This window comes from Malaya genurostris, chromosome 3, assembly GCF_030247185.1.
Source record: "Malaya genurostris strain Urasoe2022 chromosome 3, Malgen_1.1, whole genome shotgun sequence".
Taxonomy (NCBI): Eukaryota; Metazoa; Arthropoda; class Insecta; order Diptera; family Culicidae; genus Malaya; species Malaya genurostris.
This window is the reverse complement of record NC_080572.1, coordinates 193,557,520-193,581,318: the sequence shown is the minus strand read 5'-3', so window position 1 is coordinate 193,581,318 and position 23,799 is coordinate 193,557,520. Positions and strand designations below refer to the sequence as shown.

Below are 23,799 nucleotides of genomic sequence, written 5' to 3'. Positions count from 1 at the left end.
AAACACAAAAACACAAAAACACAAAAACACAAAAACACAAAAACACAAAAACACAAAAACACAAAAACACAAAAACACAAAAACACAAAAACACAAAAACACAAAAACACAAAAACACAAAAACACAAAAACACAAAAACACAAAAACACAAAAACACAAAAACACAAAAACACAAAAACACAAAAACACAAAAACACAAAAACACGAAAGCAAGAATACACAAACTGAGTTTGAAAATAGGGTGTTTTTTCAAAACCTTGCTGATTTGAAATTTAAATAAAACGCATACCAAATTTGATTTATAATTTCTTGGCGTACAACAATTAAATATGATTTCAGGCACATGGCCTTCGCGAGTATTTCACACAAAAGTCTTTCTGGAGGTCAAATTTGCGACCACTTTTTCAAGCATTTGAGGAAGTATTTTCAGCAATGATACGTTAAATGTTGGTTTCCAAAGCATCTATCGTTGCTGGTTTATCCATATAAACCAATGACTTCGCGTCAGTCGGTGTTGAACAGTCGTTCGCACCGCACGCGTATAGCTCTTGGCTCCTGGAATTTTTTTTCTGGCTACCTAGAGTTTCATTGATTCAAGGCTTCAGTCTTTTTCAAGGCTACCTGAATCACTAACTAAGTGACTAAGTGATACAAAGAGTGATATTAGAGTGACTAAGTGATACAAAGAGTGATATTAGAGTGACTAAGAAATTAATCAGCCTTTTTTAAGGCTAGCTAGGAGTCTAATCGAAGACTAATTTAGCCTAGTTAATTTAATTTAAAATTTCATTAATTTCAAAAATGCCTGCGTCCAACCGGAAAGGCAACAAGCCTAAGGCTAAAAATAATTCAATACGGAATAAATCACAATCCGTTATTCAACATTTTTCTAATAACATTCACGATCTTATAGAATCTGAATGTAAAAATAAAAGACAACGGACGGATTTCCCTTCCGTTGATCCTATGCCGTCTAACAATATTTACGAGATTCTACCTGAATCCGATTGTAGCGACATAGAAGAAAATTCTTCAAAAATTCCCAAAATGGACGCTTGTCGTTCTGGGAAGAAACATCAATCTATGCCACCAGTGACGGTGATGATTTCCGACTTCAAAGCATTCCGTACTGAGCTTTCTACTTTTCTCCCGGAAGTAAAAGTCTCATTTCAAATCGGACGAAAATCGGACGAAGAGGAGAATGTCGAGTCTTGGTGGATGGATTGGAAGATTACGAACGTCTTATTCGATATTTGTCCGAAAAACTTCATAAATTTTATTCATATGATATAAAATCAGACAGACCCTTCAAGGCTGTCTTGAAAGGATTATCAAATGATCAAAGTATTGATGAAATTAAAAATGAACTAAAAGAATTGCTTGGTTTTGCCCCTTCCCAAGTAATACTTATGAAAAAAAGAGCGAATGGTACTTCTAAACCACGCTCTGGAATTTCCCATGAACTTTACCTAATACACTTCAATCGAAGTGATGTAAACAATTTGAAAACTTTAGAAAAAGTACGTTTCATTTCCCACATTAAAATTCATTGGGAACATTATAAACGGCATAATCGTATTGCAAACTTAACGCAATGTCGTCGTTGCCAAGGCTTCGGTCATGGAACCAAAAATTGTCATATGGATATACGGTGTTTGAATTGTGGTAAATCGCATTCGAAAGACGTTTGTCCAATGAATGAAACCACTGATAAATTTTCATGTTCAAATTGCAATGGAAATCATAAATCCAATTATTTGAAATGTCCTGTCAGGGAAAAAATTTTAAACGCTCGTTCGCTTAGACAACAAGTCAAATCAACGACCTTAAATTTACAGAATATACCTGAAAATTCTTCTAAGGCACCTGCCAATTCGTCTTCTAACGAAAACAATTTATTGACAGGTAGATCGACCTCGTCATCATCTTCTTCTAATGTCAGTTATGCTGGTATATTAGGTAGAAATCTATCTCCTATTTCTTCTAATGTAAATAATCAAAACACAGGACCGCCTTGCAGTTCTTCTTCTAACGAAAACAATTTATTAATAGGTAGACCGGCCAAATCATCTTCTTCTAATGGCAGTCTACCTACAAATATTCCTTCAATGCCATTCGCTTCTTTAAATGAAGTCGATTTAGGCGATATAACTGAAAATAAAATGATCTACCTACAAGATCAACTTTTTCAAATGATCATCCAAATGAATTCGACTTCATCACTTTTTGAAGCATTTCAAATCGGATGGAAATTTTCAAATAATATTATAATGAATTTAAAATTTAACAGTGATGTTAAATAATTATTTGAATATTTTAAATTGGAATGCTCGATCTTTGAAATCGAGTGAAGATGAATTTTATAATTTTCTCAAAGTTCACAAAATTCATATTGCCATTGTGACAGAAACTTTTCTTAAACCAAATGTAAAATTGAAAAGTAATCCACATTATGTGGTTCATCGATTTGACAGGTTTACTGGAATTGGTGGTGGAGTTGCCATTTTTGTCCAACGGCAAATTAAACATCGAATTTTACCTTCTTTCAATACTAAAGTTATTGAAAGCTTGGGAATCGAAGTTGAAACCATTCATGGAATTTATTTCATCGCTGGAGCATATTTGCCATTCCAATGCACCGGCGAACAATTAAATTTCTTTAAAGGCGATTTGCAAAAACTTACAAGATATCGATCGAAATTTTTCGTAATAGGGGACTTAAATGCTAAGCATGTCCAGTGGAATTGTAGGCAAAATAACAGTAATGGTAAAATACTTCATAATCAACTCTCAGCTGGTTACTTTACAGTTCTTCATCCCAGTAATCCTACTTGTTTCTCTTCCGTGAAAAACCCGTCTACAATTGATCTGGTTCTAACAGATCAAAGTCACATTTGTAGTGAACCGATTACTCATGCTGATTTTGACTCAGATCATCTTCCTGTAACATTCAGACTTTCCAACGAAGCTATAATTAATCCAATTAGTTCTATTTTCAACTATCATAGAGCTAATTGGTTGGATTACAGATCTCACATTGAAAATCATGTGGATCATGAAACTATTTTAGAAAATTCTGCGGACATCGACACAGCAATTGATAATTTGAATCATTATATTATCGAAGCTAGAAATCTTTCAGTTCCCAAAGCTCAAACTAAATTAAATTCTCCTATCATCGATGACAATCTTCAACTGCTCATTCGGTTGAAGAATGTTCGTCGACGACAATATCAACGTTCTCGTGATCCTGCTATGAAAAACATAGTTAAGGATTTACAAAAAGAAATTAAACATAGATTTACTCTTTTGCGAAATGAAAATTTCGCTAAAGAAGTTGAACAAATTAAACCATATTCTAAACCTTTCTGGAAACTTTCTAAGGTTCTTAAGAAACCTCAGAAACCAATTCCTGCTCTCAAGGAAGGAAATCAAATACTTCTTACAAATGGTGAAAAAGCTCAAAAACTTGCTCAGCAGTTCGAGAGTGTCCACAATTTTAATTTAAACGTTGTGAGTCCTATTGAAAATGAAGTCTCACTGAAGTATGATCATATTTCAACCCAAGTGTTATTACCAAATGACATTCTTGAGACCAATTTTGATGAAATTAAATCAATTATTAGGAAACTCAAAAACATGAAGGCTCCTGGTAATGATGGAATTTTTAATATTCTTATTAAAAATCTTCCCGATGTTGCCTTGAGACTCCTGGTTAAAATTTTCAACAAGTGTTTTTCATTAGCTTACTTCCCAAAAAGATGGAAAAACGCTAAAGTAATTCCTATCCTAAAACCTGATAAAAACCCAGCAGAAACATCAAGTTATCGCCCAATTAGTTTACTTTCTTCTATCAGTAAACTTTTTGAAAAAATTATCTTGTTAAGAATGATGACTCATATAAATGAGAATTCAATTTTTTTACCAGAGCAGTTTGGATTTCGTCATGAACATTCAACTACTCATCAACTTGTCAGAGTAACGAACATGATAAAATCAAATAAATCTTCTGGGTTATCCACTGGAGTTGCTTTTCTAGACATAGAAAAAGCATTCGACAGTGTTTGGCACAAAGGTTTAATAGCAAAAATGTCTGATTTCCAGTTTCCTATTTATTTGATCAAAATGATTCAAAATTATTTAACTGATCGTACTCTTCAGGTTAGCTATCAGAATTGTAAATCTGAATTGCTACCCGTACGAGCCGGTGTTCCGCAGGGTTCGAGTGTAGCTCCAATCTTGTATAATATTTTCACTTCTGATCTTCCAAATCTACCCGTTGGTTGTCAGAAATCGCTATTCTGTGACGACACAAGTCTGTTAGCCACAGGTAGAAATCTAAGAGTGATCTGCAGTCGCCTACAAAGAAGTTTAAATATTTTCAGTGATTATCTGTCAAAATGGAAAATTAAACCAAATGCAGCAAAAACGCAATTAATTATCTTTCCTCACAAGCCAAGAGCTTCTTTTCTAAAACCAAACAATAATCACATTCTCAAATTGAATGGCTTGGAATTGACATGGTCTGATCAAGCTAAATACTTAGGTTTAACGTATGACAAAAAACTCACTTTCAAGGATCACATTGAAGGAATCCAGGCAAAGTGTAATAAATATATTAAATGTTTATATCCTCTTATAAACAGAAATTCTAAGCTCTGTCTAAAAAACAAACTGTTAATTTATAAACAAATTTTCAGACCAGCCATGCTTTATGCGGTACCAATTTGGTCAAGTTGTTGTTCCACCAGGAAGAAAACGCTTCAAAGGATTCAGAATAAAATTCTGAAAATGATTTTGAAGCGTCCTCCCTGGTTTAGCACAAATGAGTTACACAGACTCACAAATATAGAACCATTAGATGTAATGTCACATAATATTATAAGCAAATTCCGACAAAAATCGATGCAATCTTCAATTGAATCGATTCGCTCTCTGTATTAGTTAGTAAGTTAGTATATAAGTTCCTTTTCCCCATTACACAATACAAGTAGGTTTAGAATTTTCCCTACACAAAAATCTCAGAATTGCGGAAGCAAATGATGTCTTCATGGTAATAACCAAATCATATATATATATAACAGGGCTGAAAAGTCACCACTTGTGGCTGAACACCCAATTTAAATCTTAATAATTTAATTTTAACTCATATTCCAATAAATAGTTATTAAAAAAAAAAAAATGACTTCGCGTATCCCCACAACAAATAATCGAGTGGCGTCAAATCAGACGAACGTGGAGGCAAATTCACCGATTCATTTCTCGAAATAATGTTTTCGTTGAAACGTTTTTTCAATGAGTCGATTGTTTCGGCCGCAGTATGACAAGTGGCACCATCCTGTTGAAACCACATTTCGTCCACATCCATATCTTGAAAATTTGGCACATAAACAGTTTCAAATAAACGCTGATTTTGAAAACCTGAGTTAACCTGTTCATAATGATTCGACAAACAATACTAAGTAGAGCCGTCACTTTACACTGTGAAAACAACTTACAGATAATAGAGTAATCCCTATTGAAAACACCCGTTACAAATACACAGGCATAGACGTGGATTCGCCTTAAGCTATTTTTGATTTTTATCAGTATCTAACGAGGAAATGGGATTAGAAAAAGACATGTGAATAAAATTATGTTATGAAAATCGCGAAAAAGCTATCGCAGAGATGGGACTTGAACCTGTAGCTGGCTTCTATCCGGGAAAAACGATTTGGCAAGTAAACTATCCTGCATGTGAAAAACACGAAGAAACAGCCTAATTGAACAAAAGAACCGAACATGCTTTCCATTTCGGTTTCCTCTTAAGGTACTGATCAAATTTAAAACAAAACATCGTGAATGGTTGCATAAATTACATTAGTATCATCTCAGAACCAATAATTTATATCGCATTGTTGGTCACATGAATCGGGGTCGTATCTCTACTGTAGAATTTCGATAAACTGTTCCTTGATCCGACTAAATTTTATTCAGAGCAGATTGTTCCATCCAGCAGACCCACCTTTAACCAACATTTGCATCAAATGGTTTCAAATTTTACACGAAGGGTTTAGGTCTGATCAACACTGCTAAAAATTTATCGCGTGACTGTTACTTTACTTCAGCGTCTTAGTAAAGGCCAAAAAGATACCAGCAAAAAATCAGCCTTTAGAATGCGTAATAAACCAAACTCCATACTTTCAATTATACTATTTTTGCCTTTCTCACGAAGAAAGGCCATGCAATCACAATGAAAACTGACCTTTGAAACGAGGTTCAGTGATCCAAATATCATATATCTTTCGACTCAGTTCATCGAGATTAGAGAATATCTGTGCGTGCTTGTATTCTTGTAAGCAGAGATTAAAATTGTCACGCATTCTCAATGAAAGAAACCATTCCAACAGTCTCATTTCCAATATTTTACTGTCTCATTCTTAAATGACCGACACCAAAACAAACTTAGAGAGACGAAGCATTCTCGTTTCTCATCGAAAAAAATGAGAGAGTATAATTGCAAACGTCACTCTTTCCTCTATGACAAGACGAAACCAAACTAACGTCTTCAGGGAGGATCAGCAGAATTTCAATTCTCATTCTTTCATCGATGTTTTGAAAATCTCTGACTAAAATATGGCATATCGAAGTAAATACATCCCAGAATCTTTTTGGAAACCAATACTACTACAAATTCGAGCACCAACAGGTAAAAGTTATTGTAAAACCTTTTTCTGTCATTTACAATTCTCACAGCTTCGGTTGAATATCGACACTGCATACTAAGGGATTTTCATTGAGAACTGCAAATGACTGAAAGGGCAAATGAAAGAAAAAACACAATTTTGAAACTACTGTCCCGCTTATGTCATTGACTGGACGTGGATTTCGTTCTCATAGTTTGCAAGCGAAACTGAGAGTGACAATAATTTCTTGTCATTTTCGTCTAATTTTAGTCAATGAAAATGACTTTTATTTGTTCTGCTTGTAAGTAAGCAAAATATGCACTTGATTTTCTCGGCGACGACTTGGCCGATTTCCACAAACTTAGGATTCAATTGAAACGTCTTGATTTGAGAGCTTGCTATTGAAACTTTATCCGGATCAAACTTGTGGTTCGGGAGTAACGGGAAAAGATCACCCGACTTATTTTCTTGAACTAAGATTGTAATGAAAAGCTCTATAGTCTTATGGCCTGCTAGTGAATTTCTTCCGGATCCTACTTCCGATACCGAGGTAACGGAATAAAATGTGCAAAAAATGGAAAATGTGCACTCAATTTTCTCAGAGACCACTCGACAAATTTCCTCAAAAGTGGATTCAAATGAAAGTTATTTCAAACTAATAATATTCTGCCACCCGGTGAAAGACCGTAACTAGGTAAAAGCCGGGTATAAATAAACCAATAATTGTAATAACAATAATAATAGTATTCTGTTGAATTTCATTTGGATGCGACTTTCAGTTCTGGCGATACAGGCTGATAAGTTTGAAAATTGCCAATTCAATAGCGTGTTTCTATACATGATACTGACAAATCGAGTAACATACTTTCAACTATCCGTACAAGTCTTTAGTTGGGTAGTTCTTGTCAATTGACCAAATGCACTGATTTCGGCTAAACCGAATCTTAGTTCTCTATTCCGGAAGTGCCGGAATAATGATTGCATACGGGAAAAACTTTATTTATTTATAACGTTGATGTAAAGTTGTATCCGGATCAGATTTTGGGTTCCGGAATCACAGGATGAAATGTGTTTAAAATTTCACAATGCGAGATTATGGAAAATAAACCAACAAGAAGGGAAAACCGTAGAGAACACGGTTAAATATCAATATTCAATAGAAATTTCTTCGAGACAACAGATGTTGAATACAGGTAATTTGTCAGTCATATAGTCAAATCAGAGGACTATCAAATCAGAGGACTATCAGAGCACCTATAGGAAACGATTTGGACAAGGTTAGTAGAGTCATTAACTTCTTGTTGATTTCGTGCGCGGGCTTTTTGCACACCTATTTGGGTTTTCTGCCATAAAAATAGGAGTGAGTCATTTCACCGAAAGTCCTTTCGCCGAATAGGTCATTTCGGTAAAAATCGTCTCGCCGAATGAGGTTCGTGCGAGTGGTAACGAGGTCGGACAGCACACGAGCAAAAACGATGTGGCGATGCCTCTTTAGATATTTTTTCATTTGCACTCAATTAATGGAGATTACCGGAAACATTTACCTGGTAGTTACAGCAAACCAGTGTTGGCATTATCGTTCTCCAAAAAAAAAAAATCAGCTATAATTCAAACGATAATAATCGTTCGATTTTCTATGATTGATATTGGGGCAGCATTCTCACTTCTGATCAGTGTTGTGCAATTATCACCTAGTGAAATATTGATGTAAATACTGCGATAAAAATACATTATGAATATTGATTATAAAGACAAAAGACTTAGTTTTAATTCCAGAATTGATTTACACACATGGTTTAATTATATTAAACCCAATTAAACGCTGTTTAACGTGAATTTGGTTTATAAAAGTAACAGGAGTGCAGAGTTTTGCACAGCGTTTGTACTCTAGCCCTCTGCTGAGAAGCTATGTTGACTACAATAGAGCTGTACTTGGTAGAGCACCCCTCCACCGGGTTGCTTTTTTGTGTCGCTTCTGCGTTCCTGTTACTTCTCTGTATGAAATTCAAGTAAATAGTGTTGATGTTTTTCAAGCAGCTGCGTGAAACATGTTTTGTGATGTCATTATAATTGTTTTTTATAACAGCATAGTATATTAAAATTAGTCTGAAATTGGTTCCAATATATCACCCGCCATATTGAATATCGCAATTTTCAGTGAAAATCGCTGCATGGCGGATAATCGTGAGAATGATTTTGAATGAATTATCATTTTATTATTACGTGTGAGTTTATGGAACATCACTATAGTGATATTGAACGGGATGAGATTTTGTCCATACTCTCTTCCAGTGATCATTATCATAGTTAATTTTGCGAATAGTGATAATCGATGCCTAAAATCGGGTATGCTTTTTTCAACGGTGATATTTTATAATTTGATATTTTCGCTGCACTGCAAAATGCTTTTCTGCTTAGTATCTAATAAATTCAACAAGTTTGCTTGGAAATTCCGTTCTGAGAATCTTGAAATAATCTGAAACAAATATTCAATAGAGTAGTTATTCTTGATTAAACGCGGGGAAATGAATTTATCCGTTATTTTAAACATGAGATATTTCACAAATACGAGCGTAAATCAACAGAAGGGGCGTAAACATTATCTTCTTTCATGTGTCTTTATTTTGCTTCAATTCCAATTACGATATTAAGACAATTGAAGGATTCGGCGAAGTGGCTTTCTACGGAATTGCATTCGGTGGAATGACCCTTAGAAAGATGTCATTCAAAGGGAATCCTTAAAATCCTAGTTGTACGTGTAAGCGAAATCGATTGCTTGCCAGCCATATCTCGTTTTGATCCTGAACATATTGATAAGCAGATCTAGTCTGCTATCCTGTACTATCGACAGGAGCCTTGCTACAATAAATGGTAGATACATACATACATATAAACTTACTTGTTCTTATTCTAGATTAAAAGGAAAGTTTTCTTATAAATCCTTGTGAAAATGTTAGTGCTACGAGCAAGGCATCATTACACCATGAGGTAAATTAAAACAGGTGATTCCACATATTCTGAACAGAATATAAACTCAAACTTTTGCAATAACTGAGTGAAAATATATATTGTAGCAGCTAAATGAATGAGAAACTCATAGAAAAGATGATTTTTTTTTAAAAAGATACGCTCAGAGACAGAACTCAAACCTGCGTTCTTATGCAATCCGTGCATACGCGCTACCATTTCGCCACCCTAAGCATCTGATAGACACAGCTCTATCATACGAACGGGCTTGGTAAAGCGTACATCGATCATGATCTAAATCCTAGCCGCCTCACGACCGGTATCATATATCCAAACATCTTCTCGGTTCATCAGACAACAAACACTAGTCCTCACGCTCTATACTTATTTTCGGGCTAGGATTTAGACCATGCTCAATGTACCCTTTACCAAACCCGGTCGTGTGATAGAGCCGTGGCTATCAGATGTTTTGGGTGGCGAAAACCGAAAAGCTTGTAGGTACAGATTGCATAAGAACGCAGCTTTGAGTCCTGTCTCTGAGCATATCTTTTTCCAAAAAATCATATTTTCCGTGAGTTTCCCATTCATTTGGCTTGTACAATATATGTTTCCATTAAGTCGTTACAACAACTGAATTTAGTTATGGCGACATTACGTCAAATTAATAAATCGACAATATGAACTGTTTTTAGCATCATAAGTTCTCAAATGAAATCTTTTTCGATGGCATGTATGAAAAATTATGTTGATTCGTTAGATACAACAAGAGATATTCACGATCAAAAACTTATCACTCTCTCAGAGGGTAAATTTTGAAAAGGTAAATAGTAAATTAAGTCGTATTCACGACAAAAAAAGTACTTCTTTCATATTAAAACTAATGACTTTGACACGGAAAGGTCAACAGATATGAGAGATTTCTTCATTCTCACCCAAACGACAGATCATGTTTCCTTCAAACTTAAAAATCACTTATTCCACCATCCCAAGTTGTCCGTCAATCTGCACTCTGTACTCTTCCAGCGCACACACACACACACCTTTCGGGCAAACTTGTCATCCGCATTGCTCGAGGAGGGAAAAAAAGCTAAACCTAGCTCTGCTATTGTGTTCTCTGAAAAAGGTGCAAATCGAACAAGTTGTGACATTCGCTATAAATCAATCAAACTACCCTCAAAGTGGTCTTCAATTATCCGTTTGTACTTTCCTGCGGTACCGCGGCGTTCCTGAGAATGTCACCGCCCGGCAACGACCGTCTAGTCTAGTCGGTCTAGTCGAATAAACAGCCAACAATCGCACCCTGCAAATGCAAGTGCCAATCTAAGCCCAGAACGCCGCACAAATCAGAGGCCAATTTATCCAGGCCTGTAATGCAATCCGAAACGAAATTATTGCCCACCACTAGCTGGGAGTGTTCAAGTGGAAATTTATTGTTTGCATTCAAAGTTTTGATGTGTTGTTTATTTTCTATTTTATGGTAACGGTTTTTTTTCCACTACGAAGCCTCACCCAGAGCCGTTGACTGAGGTGACGTTTCGTTGAATCGAAAGTGAAAAACTAGAACTCGTGATTATGTCACATTACTTCCCTGAGGGGGTTGCTAGGTCATATTTCTCGTTTTTTTTCTGGTGCAATTTATCACTTGTCGTCATCGACCAAGAACCACTTTTCGCGCTCGTGGCATGTAGAATGCACCAAAGTTCAACAGCTGGTCACGTCGTTCATTTATCTCGTTGAGAATTCCGGTTCGAGTTCGGTTCTGCGGTGGTAACCCGAGATGGATTGACTCGAATCTGCACGATCGACTCTACTATCCACGCTGGATCGCTGCATCCGTCCGAATGACTCACCTTCGACCCTTCTGTCTGGTGGAAAACGGATTATCAAATATGGAAGAATTCTATCGCTGCGAAAACTGCTTACGGTCAGACAAAATGTGTGTGTGTGTGTGTGTTTTTTTTCTCAAACTCATGCGCGAAAAATGCAAAGTGCTGGCGCGTGTTCTTCGGTTGGTCCAGTCGGTACCTACCAACCTACAGCATGCCTGGGCCATAAATTAATCAACTGGTTTATTGAGGCTCGCCAACCGGCCCGCCCCAACCAAGCTACCGATGAAGGTGGGCGGTGCGGTGTTCTTACTTCTTTGACAGTCCAATTTGTATTGAATGGACAAATGTAGACCTACTGGAAGCTGGATGCGATTTATGATTAGCGGGCCAGAACGAAGTATTTCCATTTTGTAAGGGAAACAAAGCATTACAATTGAACAGGTTTTTAGCGAAGTGCTAAAAATTTGTTTCCTAATGAAATCGCTTCTTGATCATTGACAAAGAAAATTAACATTTTGAGCCAAGCTATGAAACTTTGGCCTTTGACAATCTTTTCATATTATTGAAACAAAAAACACATCCTGAGACAACAACAAAAACGTTCAATTAAGCGAAATTCCCTCTCGATGAAGCATTTCATTTATAAGGCATACGTTTCGTTTTTTTTTGTCCAATTAATAGAACCAGGAAATACAATCAATTTTCATTATTAAAAATATGACCGGCACGATTTTTGCCCGATTCGAAACTGTATCATCGCCGAATCGTTTCTCATGTGCTCAAACAGCAACAACAGAAAAAAAAAACGAAAGTAAAAATATCACTCGCCGGGTAGCGAAGTCACGTCGCTAATAGCTTCATTAGCAATGAAAATCACCCGGGAGGGGGTGGGGGGTAAGCGATAGAGGAGCGACCCGCGAAGGGACAAAGCTAAAACGAATTAATAGGATGAAAACGTGTCCCCGGAGGTTATCCGGATTAAAACTATGTGTGCTGAAGCGGAGGATGTCGGATTGTCGGATCTCCCGAAGGTGGAATTCAATTTACACACTGCTCAGCGAAAAACAGGCGCCTTTGGAAGGAAAGTGAAACTCGCCTCCAAGCTCCGGAATAGAATCTATTTGTGATAAATGATTTATTTGCGCACGACCCACCAAGTCGGTGGTGAGTTCTGGTCGTGCAGCACGGACATGGTAAATGAAATAACACTATCTTTTCCAATGGTAGCCGAAACTAGAGCGAGGGGAGTATTCCGTATTTCGGCTCCAAATGCCATACTGATCAGCCAGATCCAATTAAACACATTGATGACAGATGAATGAAAACCGATTTTAATTACTGATGATAGCAACTAAAATGAATGCTAAACATAAAAAAAATGTTTTCTTCTTCTTCCACTTTCAGGTAAATGGCGGTAGCGTTGCTGATCAGGCTGGTCTGCTACCGGGTGATGCCTTGGTTAAGGTCAACAGCACCGAGGTGTTCAATCTCAGACACAAGGAAGCACAGGATGTCATCATTGCCGCCGGAAATTCATTCGAGCTCACAGTTTCCAGGTCAGTAAGAGGTTCCGATAATTCAAATGCAAATGCAAGATATGGCTTTTCGATTCAAGCCAGATTCACAATTCCTAACCTGAAAAGTGTGATGAGTTAAACAATTTTGGATGGTCTTGTTTATGTTATTTAAAATGGGAAAATCTGACATCTATACCAGGTTGAGTCATTTCTGTTTCATAACTAGAGACTTTATTTCCTTTCATCATCGGAAAACTTAAAGCATACGAGGTATTATTGTTACTATTTTCATCATATAACATATAGAAAATTTGAAGAAACATCAACTATCATAATCTGCAAACCCAGAAAAAAAAAATTTCACTTGAATTATGGAATTAACTATTTCTTCCATAATCTTTTACAATAAAACACACTTAAAATTGAAACTCGTCCACGAATGACCATGTAATTCTGAAACCGAAAGTCGGATCTGAATGAACTTCAGGGTTTTTAATGAGATTCTGGGGACGGGTATAGCGTGATGGGTAAGTCGATGCCCTTTCACGCAGCCCACCTGGGTTCGATTCCCAACCCCGCACATAGGGTCAGAAAATATTTCTGACCCGAAGAGGCGAATGTCCTTAAGGTTAAAACCTCTATAATCGAAACAAAAAAAAATGAGATTCTAAACACTTTTCATACGAATCTAAGTTTAAGAAAATCGATTAAGTCATCTTCTAAGACTAAGGACCAATGTTTCTCGGAGCTGGTTGAACCCATTTTCACAAACTTAGATACAAATAAAAGATCTGATAGTCTCAGACAACATTCCTAATTTTTCTTGTACCTGACTTCCGGTTCCGGAGTTATGGGGCAAAATGTGCAAAAAAAGGCGGGTGGGTAATGTCATGAAACATATCCGGATGACGTGAATACAAATAAAATGGATGGCTCTGGACTTGGAATTTTAGATACGAATGCTAGAACTCAATTCTGAACCATAATTCTGAATATGAATTCTGAAACTCAATTTTGATACTACAGGGTCCGGCACTCGAAGTGTAACCAATTAAAAAGGCCATAAATTCAGTTTGGAAAATTACTTTTACTTAATTCAAAGTACAAAATGTGTAAAAATAATACAAAATTCAGAATCAATTCACTTTTGCTCGATATGACCACCTTTTGCCTTGACTTGATGACTTGAGAGAGCGAAGGAGTTGCTTCGTTTTGCCGAAAGCGGTCAATTTCCGAACATTGTATTTTCTGACGAGAAAATTTTTCCAATTGAGCAATTCGTAAACTCTCAAAACGATAGGGTTTACTTGACCGACCGTTCATATGAGAATTTGAGTCATCGATTGGCCACCAGGAGGCAGCACCCGCAACAGATAATGGTTTGGGCCGCTGTAACCGCAGATGGGCGCTCTCCAATCGTTTTCATCGAGCCTGGCGTCAAGGTAAATGCGACATATTATCGGGAAAGTATTCTGGAGGTTGCTTTGAAGCCGTGGGCAGACAAACATTTCGGTGGCAGACCATGGACGTTTCAGCAGGTCTCGGCACCGTCTCACAAAGCTCGAGTGAACCAAGAATGGCTGAAAAACAACGTTCCGAACTTCATCACGTCCACACAATGGCTCTCGAATTCACCAGATGCGAATCCAATGGATTATTCTCTTTGGGCCATTTTGGAGAGCAAAGTCCGAACTAAAAGATGCACCAGTCTCGAGGCGCAGAAAAAAGTTATTGTCCGCGAGTGGGCCAAAATACCTGCAAGTCACATTCGGCCAAACGAAGCAACTCCTTCGCTCTCTCAAGTCATCAAGTCAAGGCAAAAGGTGGTCATATCGAGCAAAAGTGAATTGATTCGGAATTTTGTATTATTTTTACACATTTTGTACTTTGAATTAAGTAAAAGAAATTTTCCAAACTGAATTTATGGCCTTTAAAATTGGTTACACTTCGAGTGCCGGACCCTGTAGAATCTGGAACTGAATCTGAGTTCGGAAACTGAATTCTAGAACTCAATTTTTGTCTGGATTCTGGTTCTTAGCTGAATTTTAGTTACAAAATTCCGGTCCAGGATTCAGTTTTCAAATTCGAATCCATAACTCTGCTTCTAGAATACAGAAAATATTCGAAATTTAGTTTCTGAGCTCAATTACACTTTTAGAATTATGGAACTGTGTTTTGAAACAAAATTCTAAACGAACATTGCATAACTTAATTGTGGAATTGAATTATGGTCTGAACCTTAATTTTAGTTCCAGGATTCAGTTTCAAAATTCAGATTCATGTCCAAAATTCATTTCTGGAATTTAGTTCCAAAGTCCAGGTGTAGAATCAAGGTCCGGGTCCAAATTTCCGATTCCGGTTCTGAAATTCAGGCTTCGAATCAACTTTTTAAGTTCGGTTTCAATTCTAGAATTCTGGCCTTGAATTTCGGGCGGAGAACTGAATTTTAGATCTGAATTCTATCCCTGGATTATGGTCTGAATTGAAAGAGTTAACTACGAGATCTAGAATTAATGAAGCATAAAATTTTTACCTATATTTATCGAACATTCAAGAAAATTTATAATTCGAATTCTTTGTAATTATATCACACTACTGAAAATTCTATCACAGATTGCTGATTATATCTTCGGTAACGTGGCGAAAAAAATATGTTGATATGTTAAATGAAACAAAAGATATTCACGATCAAAAACTTATCACTCATCCATGTGTTAAATTTTGGAAAAGCACCTCATATTAAAGTAAGACGTGTTCACGTCAAAAAACCGAAAAAAATATATAAAAATGTTCTAATCTGTAAACCTTCACTGATTGTTTCCACTTCCGAATTGCATATTTCCACAGGGGAGTGATTCTAATAGTTCTATTGTAAACATTTATAGCCCTTAAAAGGGCTGATTTGTAGAATTTCCCCGGTCGTTGTTTACTTTTCGGAGTGTTTTGCTTGAATGCAAGGTGAATGCTTGATTCTGTTACTGGAACTGAATTCTGGATCTGAACCAGTCGAAACCATGCACTTGCCTCAGATCCTGCTCAGTCAACTGCGTCTACCTCAAACCCGTCGTCGCGGGTACGAAAAAGGCAAACATGCGTCGTGAGATGATACTGATAGAAAACTTTAATTTTGAAATATTTGCAGTTATGTCATACAACTGAAAATGATATCATAAAATTGTGATCATATTTCCGAAGGCCTGTAGTAAAAGTTTTATTGATACGTTAGACACAACAAGAGATATTTACGATCAAAAACTTATTACTCTCTCAGAGGGTAAATTTTGAAAAGGCGCCCCGTAGTAAAGTAAGTCGTATTTACGACAAAAATGAAAACATGGATATAAATTTTTTCGATTTTTACAAACTGAGATGCAAATTATTGGTCTTATGGTCCTTTACAAAACTTCTGAATATTATATCTGGATCCGACTTTCGGTTTCGGAAATATAGGGTGATTTAAAATTTTATACCATCACTTAAAGGGGCGAAACAAACAACGTAAAAATATATCTAAATCGGACTCTAAACTACTCCTATCGGTAGTCATTATCAATAGACGGCCAAATAAACTGATTTCGTGTGTCTTGGTTCCAGACAATTACATTCCTTTCGTGAAATTTAGCCTTTCTGTTTCAACAGACTTCGCAGCCGATTCTTAGCGTACAGAACCATTGCATGGCTAGTACTATGGATCCTACTGACTCTAAGAATCCTTCCAGGTCGGGGCTCGAACATACAACTGGCTTGTACGACCAGCGTCCTATGCATTGAACCGCCAACCCGGGACGATTAATATGAGAAAGGCATCAACACACCTTGTGGCGTGGTGTTTATTCATTTAGTTGTGCATCATTAGTCATATCAAATTTAGATTTTAGAAATTTTTCGATAGTTGTAGCTTGTTATTTATATTAAGAGAGCTCTCTCTCTCTCTCTCTCTCTCTCTCTCTCTTCACGAGAGCCCAATACCGCTCGATAGATCGCAACTCGGGGCAGTTAAGTAGATTCGCCTCTTCCAGTACAACATTGACTCCATTCGCTTTATACAATTCCGAAACATCTTTGGCGAAGTGACAAAATGCTAAATCAGGCCAAAGTCGCGAGGGAACGTCAGGGCGGCGTAGATATGGTATCCAGTGCAAATAAAAGTCATTTTCAGTGACTTAAGGAGCAAGACTCTTGGCAAGCGTATAAGTAATGCTAACAATGTGTGCGTAAAAACAAATTCCGGCGCTTCTTTTCCTGATTTTACTCAATAAATCTTCCACATGGTTGAAAAATAAACCAATTATACTGCTTAACATTGCAAATCAAGAAAAGCGAAAATCTTAGTCTAAAACTTTTCCGTTTTCCTTAAAACGGCTCGAGAAAAATTATTTTAGTTTCAGCTTATTTCCACTGACACATTTGATTAGCCACAGACACATTCCTATATGGTTTTTCTCTTCCTTTTTGGTGAAAAATTGATCAAAACTGATATTTCATCCAAAATGTCAGGCTTAACATTCATTTGAGAATAAATTATTGTTAAAAAGATTGTGTGAAACTTAATCGTGCAAGCCACTTTGATAAACTCGTTGCACTGCATATATGAATACGTAGATCTATGACATACATACCAAATTGATCCTAAAAATAGACTAAAGTGAAATGAATGCCACTCTCCGCTCCGCTTGGAAATTATAAGAGCAAGTCAACGCTATAAGCGAAACAGTAGTTTCTTTCATTTAGTGCTGGCTTTGAGAATCGATAATGACAGAAAACGATTCACAATGGTTTTCACCTGTTGGTGCTCGTATCTGTAGTACATTTGGTTTCCAGAGAGGTTCTGGGGTGTAATTGATTACTACATATTGCCTGTTAAACCAAATATTTTTTTGGAAAATTTGGCCTTTTTCTGTGTCCTGAAATGCTTCTCTACGCCTTTCCGTTACATGGTAGTATAAAAAGGCATTGCCGGGAAGCTGCGTAAATTCTTCCAGTACATAAGTTTCATCGTTCATTGTCACCTAGGAAAACTTCATCAAACATTTTTGATGCAACTTGCGAGCCTGGGTTGTAGCCGTCACGTTTATAATTACGGTTCGGTACAGTTTTCACCTTGAACGATATCATACCTCGGAAGTATGCACTAAATTTGGAGACATTTTCATTTCTCTAGCCAGCTTTTTTTACAAGTTTTCTTACTTTTTTGCCTTTTACTGACAGATCCAAATTTACATTGCGATGGCACACAATAGCTTTTCGCACTTGCTCTTCTTTCGACGCCATCTTCGATCTAAAACCTTGTAGTGCGTTCATCAATCTGCGAATTATTTCACGTGTTGATGAATTATTTCCAAAGAACACGTATTTGAAGGGTGTCCAGGTTTGTCTCGAACAAGCTTTATTTTTTCCATAAATACGTTTGGCAATTTACATATATTGTTCTTCGCCGTAGCATTACTTTTACATAGAATTCTTATCCTAATATAATTCTAATATAGTTACAACGATTTGAATTTAATAAAACATACGCCTCTTATTTTTCAAATATTATATTATTTGAACTAAACGATTAAATACTATCGAACAAGCCTTAGTTATCAGTAAGTATTCAATCATAATGTTTTTAAAAAACAATATGCGGAGTTTGCTTCACAGATTCTTCTCGGTTTCCGACGAAACACGAATCAGGTAATGGTAAATGAATGGAAAAGTGTTCCAAAAAGTATTATCGCAGAGCACTACTTTTTTTTTGCAAATGTCTTGCAATGTTCGGAAATGTCCAGTCGGATGAACTATATTGAATGAGTAGAAAAATAACTCAGATAACAGCCCAATCAAACGGAATTCCTATTTCAATACAGAGGTCTAGTTGATTAACGTCTATTGAAATTTACTTTGGCTAAACCGTTCCGGGAGTTCCGGGAATAGTGGCTATTTTTCTGAAATAGAATTTGGATCATTTTTGCCTTTCTCATATAGAAAGGTTATGCAATCACTGTGAAAACCGACTTTTGAACCGAGGCCCGGAGGGCCGAGTGTCATATACCATTCGACTCAGTTCGTCGAGTACGCAAAATGTCTGTGTGTGTATGTGTGTGTGTGTATGTGTGTGTGTATGTGTGTGTGTGTGTATGTGCGTATGTGTGTATGTAACGTTTTTTTGCACTAACTTTTCTCGGAGATGGCTGAACCGATTTTCACAAACTTAGATTCAAATGAAAGGTCTTGAGGTCCTATACAAAATTCCTGAATATTATTTGGATCCGACTTCCGGTTCGAGAGTTATGGGGTAAAATGTGCAAAAAAAAGAATATATGTGTTTTAACTTTTCTCATAGATGGCGCGACCGATTTTCACAAACTTAGGTTCAAATGAAAGGTCCTGTGGTCCGATGCGTTATTCCTGAATTTCATGCGGATCCGACTTCCGGATCCGGAAATATAGGGTAAAGTGTGTTAAAAATTGTACACCATAACTGAAAATGGGGAAAAACCTTAAAAAATTTTCTAAATCGACCTCAAATCTTTTCCAATTTGATGGTTTTTATCAGTAGACGGTCAAACAAACCGATTTCGGTTATTCTTTTAAGAATCGAAGAAAATTTTTTTTCGCCTTTTTGCCTTTCTCATATAGAAAGGTTATGCAATCACTGTGAAAACCGACTTTTGAACCGGGGCCCGGAGGGCCGAGTGTCATATACCATTCGACTCAGTTCGTTGAGTACGCAAAATGTCTGTGTGTGTATGTGTGTGTTTGTGTGTGTGTATGTGCGTATGTGTGTATGTAACGTTTTTTGCACTAACTTTATGGGGTAAAATGTGCAAAAAAATGAAAATATGTGTTCTAACTTTTCTCATAGATGGCGCGACCGATTTTCACAAACTTAGGTCTTTCAGTCCCATACGTAATTCCTGGATTTTATTCGGATCCGACTTCCGGATCCGGAAATATAGGGTAAAGTGTGTTAAAAATTTTATACCATCACTGAAAAGAGCGAAAAACCGTAAAAAGTTTTCTAAATCGACCTAAAATCTTTTCCAATTGATAGTTTTTATCAGTAGACGGTCAAACAAATCTATTTCGATTATTCTTTTAAGAATCGAAGAAAAATAATTTTGAAGAATACCACAGTATTATATTGGTATGATAGTATTATTGATATGAGAAAGGCATCATTACACCACTAGGTGGATTAAGACAGGTTTTTTATTTTACGATAAAAAGAAAGGGCTCCACAAATAGGTGGATCAGAACCGATTTTTTATTTCTAGATCTCGTTGTTTCCTTTTTCTTTGGAGGAGAGATGCACTAATAGAATTAAGGGAGCGGTTAACCATTCCTACCCTCATCCATTGGTTCGAAATCGCTGTTGTTGGTGCAATTATTATTGCGGTGTTTTAATGTCTTATTACTTAAATTCGATCAATATCTAACGGGAAAACCAAATTAAAGGCATGATTTGTGAATGCAATTATGTAATGAAAATCGGGAAAATTTTACCGTAGAGACGGGACTCGAACCCGTAGCTTGCTCCTTACCGGGGAAATGGTTTTGCCAATTAAACTACCCTGCATATGAAAACACATGAACACAGAAGAACCAAGTATCAGTAAATAATTGCATTCACATGTCATTTTTCCAATCTGTTTTTCCCGTTAGATACTGATCAAATTTAAACCCAGCTTACGACTGCTCTAAGTCTTAACAAGACTGAACAAATCGTTGAAAGTATTATCACTGTTATTTTTCCAGTTGTTAGATACGTTCCCATTAAGCGTATCTTGTCGTACATTGATTTCAGATTCGTTAATGAGATAATCGTATTGTTGTTGACTTCTGTACCAAAAGTATGCACTGGGCCAGTACGGTAAAATTTCATTTTCGAATGAAATTATTTTGATGAAAATTAAATTTCTGGCCTTTCACTGTCAGTGTATTCCAAATCATTCAATTGACTTTTGTGATCATAATCAAACGAGATCCACTGGATTCATCGTTAATTGAATAACCATATCTGGTCATTTGAAGTTTCGCTTGTTCCGTTTCAAGAGCAAATGAACCCACTGTTTGTCCGTCTCAGACGCCGACAGTGAACAAGTTCGAATGAATAGGCATGAACATTAGTCAATTGAAAGAGATGTTTGTTATTTCAAGGGGGAAACTGACGTCGGTTCAACTGAGTTCAGATTGACGGTGCAACGGATGAACAACTGAGTGTTGTGTTGAGTATGAAATATAGTACAGTCAACTGATCGGCTGTGTATAGCCGATTTCAGTTGATTAAAATTAATGAAATTTTACGGCACTGACTGGGGTTGCTTGGGACCGATGAAGGAATAGCTTCATTATTGTTGGGAATAGATACTTATTTTTGCTTCTCGTACAGCTTTCCGTAGAGAACGGCTTTCTTTCAATATTGACATGTGGCCCGTTGATTTGCGTAGATGCCCAGAAATTTACATGGACTTCTTGTATATCGACCGAGCTTCACATAAGAATGTATAGGCTTCTTCAAGCGCATGCACTTTCGCCGTTGAGGATAACGCCGCACTTTCTTGTCGATAGAATATTGCCGTAATGTAACGTGTTTTATTACCTTTCTCGTATAGAAAGGTTACGCAATCACTGTGAAACCCAACTTTTGAACCGAGGTTCGGAGTGCCGAATGTTACATACCATTCAGTTCGCCGGTGTCAGTAGCATAGTGTGGTGAAGAACTACACTTGTTACAAGACCATACTTGGAGCCTCGAATTTAGTATTCGACCCCCTCAAGTAGAAGGTAAAATAGAATTTATTTCTTTCTTCTGATCATGCCTATATGAGCCTGCCTAGGCTAGCTTTTCCGTTCTAAATTTATAACTGATTCAATCTAGAATACCTTTCGTCTTTCGTCTCTCTCAGTTAATATTTGCCGAAAAGAACAAATCAAAATCGATTTAGTAGCCATTATGCGGCAATTAAAACCAAATAACATAAATATTGAATATGTTGAAAACTTTTGCTACGCAAAAATTGAGCGAACGCACCGATCGCCATATCGTCTTTTGAGTCAGTGCATCGAACAGCGATGGTTTCTCAAACTAATGGTTTCGACATATGGGAGTGGACCAAATATAACTGAGAGGACTACTTTAAAATGATTCCGCAAATTTACAAAAGCTGCCCTCGCGACTTGTAGTTCGTCACTTCTCGCTAGTCCGGTGATATTATTTAGTCGTGTTTGACGAATGTTCGTAGCGTTACAATCACAGGAACAATTTTCGATTAACAATTTAGTGATAAAACATTTTTTAATATATTATTACCCGGCGAACGACCAAAATTAGGTTCAAGCCGGGTATAAATAAACTATGTAAAAAATATATATATTTTATTTATGACTGCTGGTCAGTCAGTAATTATTTAGTAAATTTCTGACATATCAGAGATTCGGATGATTCAAAACGCTAAGTTCGACATGAGCATGAACTTAGCGAGGCTCCTTTCCCCGATGATAAAGCAAATAGGTGAATAATTTGTTGCTAATTAGTTACGGTAATTTTGAATTTGTTGCTCAATTTTTTTAAATTTTTTTTAGTACTTCGCTAAGTTCATATGGATTTGGCGAAGTACTTAAAAAAATAAAAGATTGAACAACGAATTCAAAATTACCGTAACTAATTGGCAACAAATTAGTAACAAATTATTCACTGGGTTTCGATTTTGAAGCATATTTGGAAGGGGGCATCGCTGACTTCATATGAACTTAGCAAAGTACTCAAAAAATAAAAAATAAATTGAGCACCAAATTCAAAATTACCGTAACTAATTAGCAACAAATTATTTACTGGGCTTAGATTTGTTTTGAAGCATATCTGGGAGAGGGGCTTTGATAACTTCATATGAACTTAGCGAAGAACTCAACAACATAAAAAATAAATCGAGCAACAAATTTGAAATTACCGTAACTAATTAGCAACAAATTATTTACCTATTTGCCTTGTCATCGGCTGGAGGCGCCTCGCTAAGTTCATGCTCATAAGTTCGACTCATCTGGTAGAAGGTAAAAGTTTTGATGCAAGAAACCTTCTGCTTACTGAAGGGGTTACACCACTGTAGAAAAAAAGAGAACTTTTTTGGGGAATTATTTTGGGATCCTAAAAATGAAGGAATCCGAATTTTGTATAAAGCACTTTTTAATATGTATATTTAAGTACAAAAACATGATCAACTTTAAAAATTAAAAAACAAAATCGCGGCTTGGCGGCATTTCCGCGAAAGTGCTCCATTTTGAGCTGACCGGAAACATAAGTCAAGTAAATCTTGACCAATCGATTCAAAAATCATACAGAATATTCTCGATAGTTATCTCCACGGAGATAAGTAGGGGCTTAGAGTTTTATATGAAAATAATGTGCAATTCTTCTGTTATAGCGGAGTAAACATGAGGAGTGATTGTACCAGTATTCTGCTTATCGTTCGAGCCAATGCATAAAATCTCACTACTAATGGTTTTTAATCCACCCTTGAGAATTTACCCGATGCAACTGAACGAACTTCAGCATGCTGAATGCAAGGAAAACCTCTTAGTTTGATCTCATTATTTAAACACCAGAATCCTATCATTGATTCGTAAAAAATCGTTCTATAATTTGATTTGTTCAACTCACACCTACGATGGCCAATATTAATCATCTAACTGATTACATTGCACACAATGCATCTTCTGGTAAACAATATCTGAACTGTTGATCCTGTTTACGGTATAGCTGCGTTCATATGCGTAAGCAATAATGTTTGTACCCAATTTAGCACGTGGCTCGAAATGACGAATCACATGATTCAAGCATG

The 23,799-nt window shown here is 36.6% G+C and overlaps 1 protein-coding gene across 18 annotated transcripts in view; it reads left to right on the top strand.

The window, feature by feature from the left end:
• LOC131436088 (PDZ and LIM domain protein Zasp) overlaps positions 1–23,799 on the top strand; it is a 211,029-nt gene that overhangs the window by 133,694 nt on the left and 53,536 nt on the right. For all 18 annotated transcript variants that reach the window (XM_058604559.1, XM_058604557.1, XM_058604558.1 and 15 more), the window contains one exon: positions 12,867–13,018. In XM_058604559.1, coding sequence (XP_058460542.1) covers positions 12,867–13,018 — 152 coding nt within the window. The remainder of the gene's footprint in view (positions 1–12,866; positions 13,019–23,799) is intronic.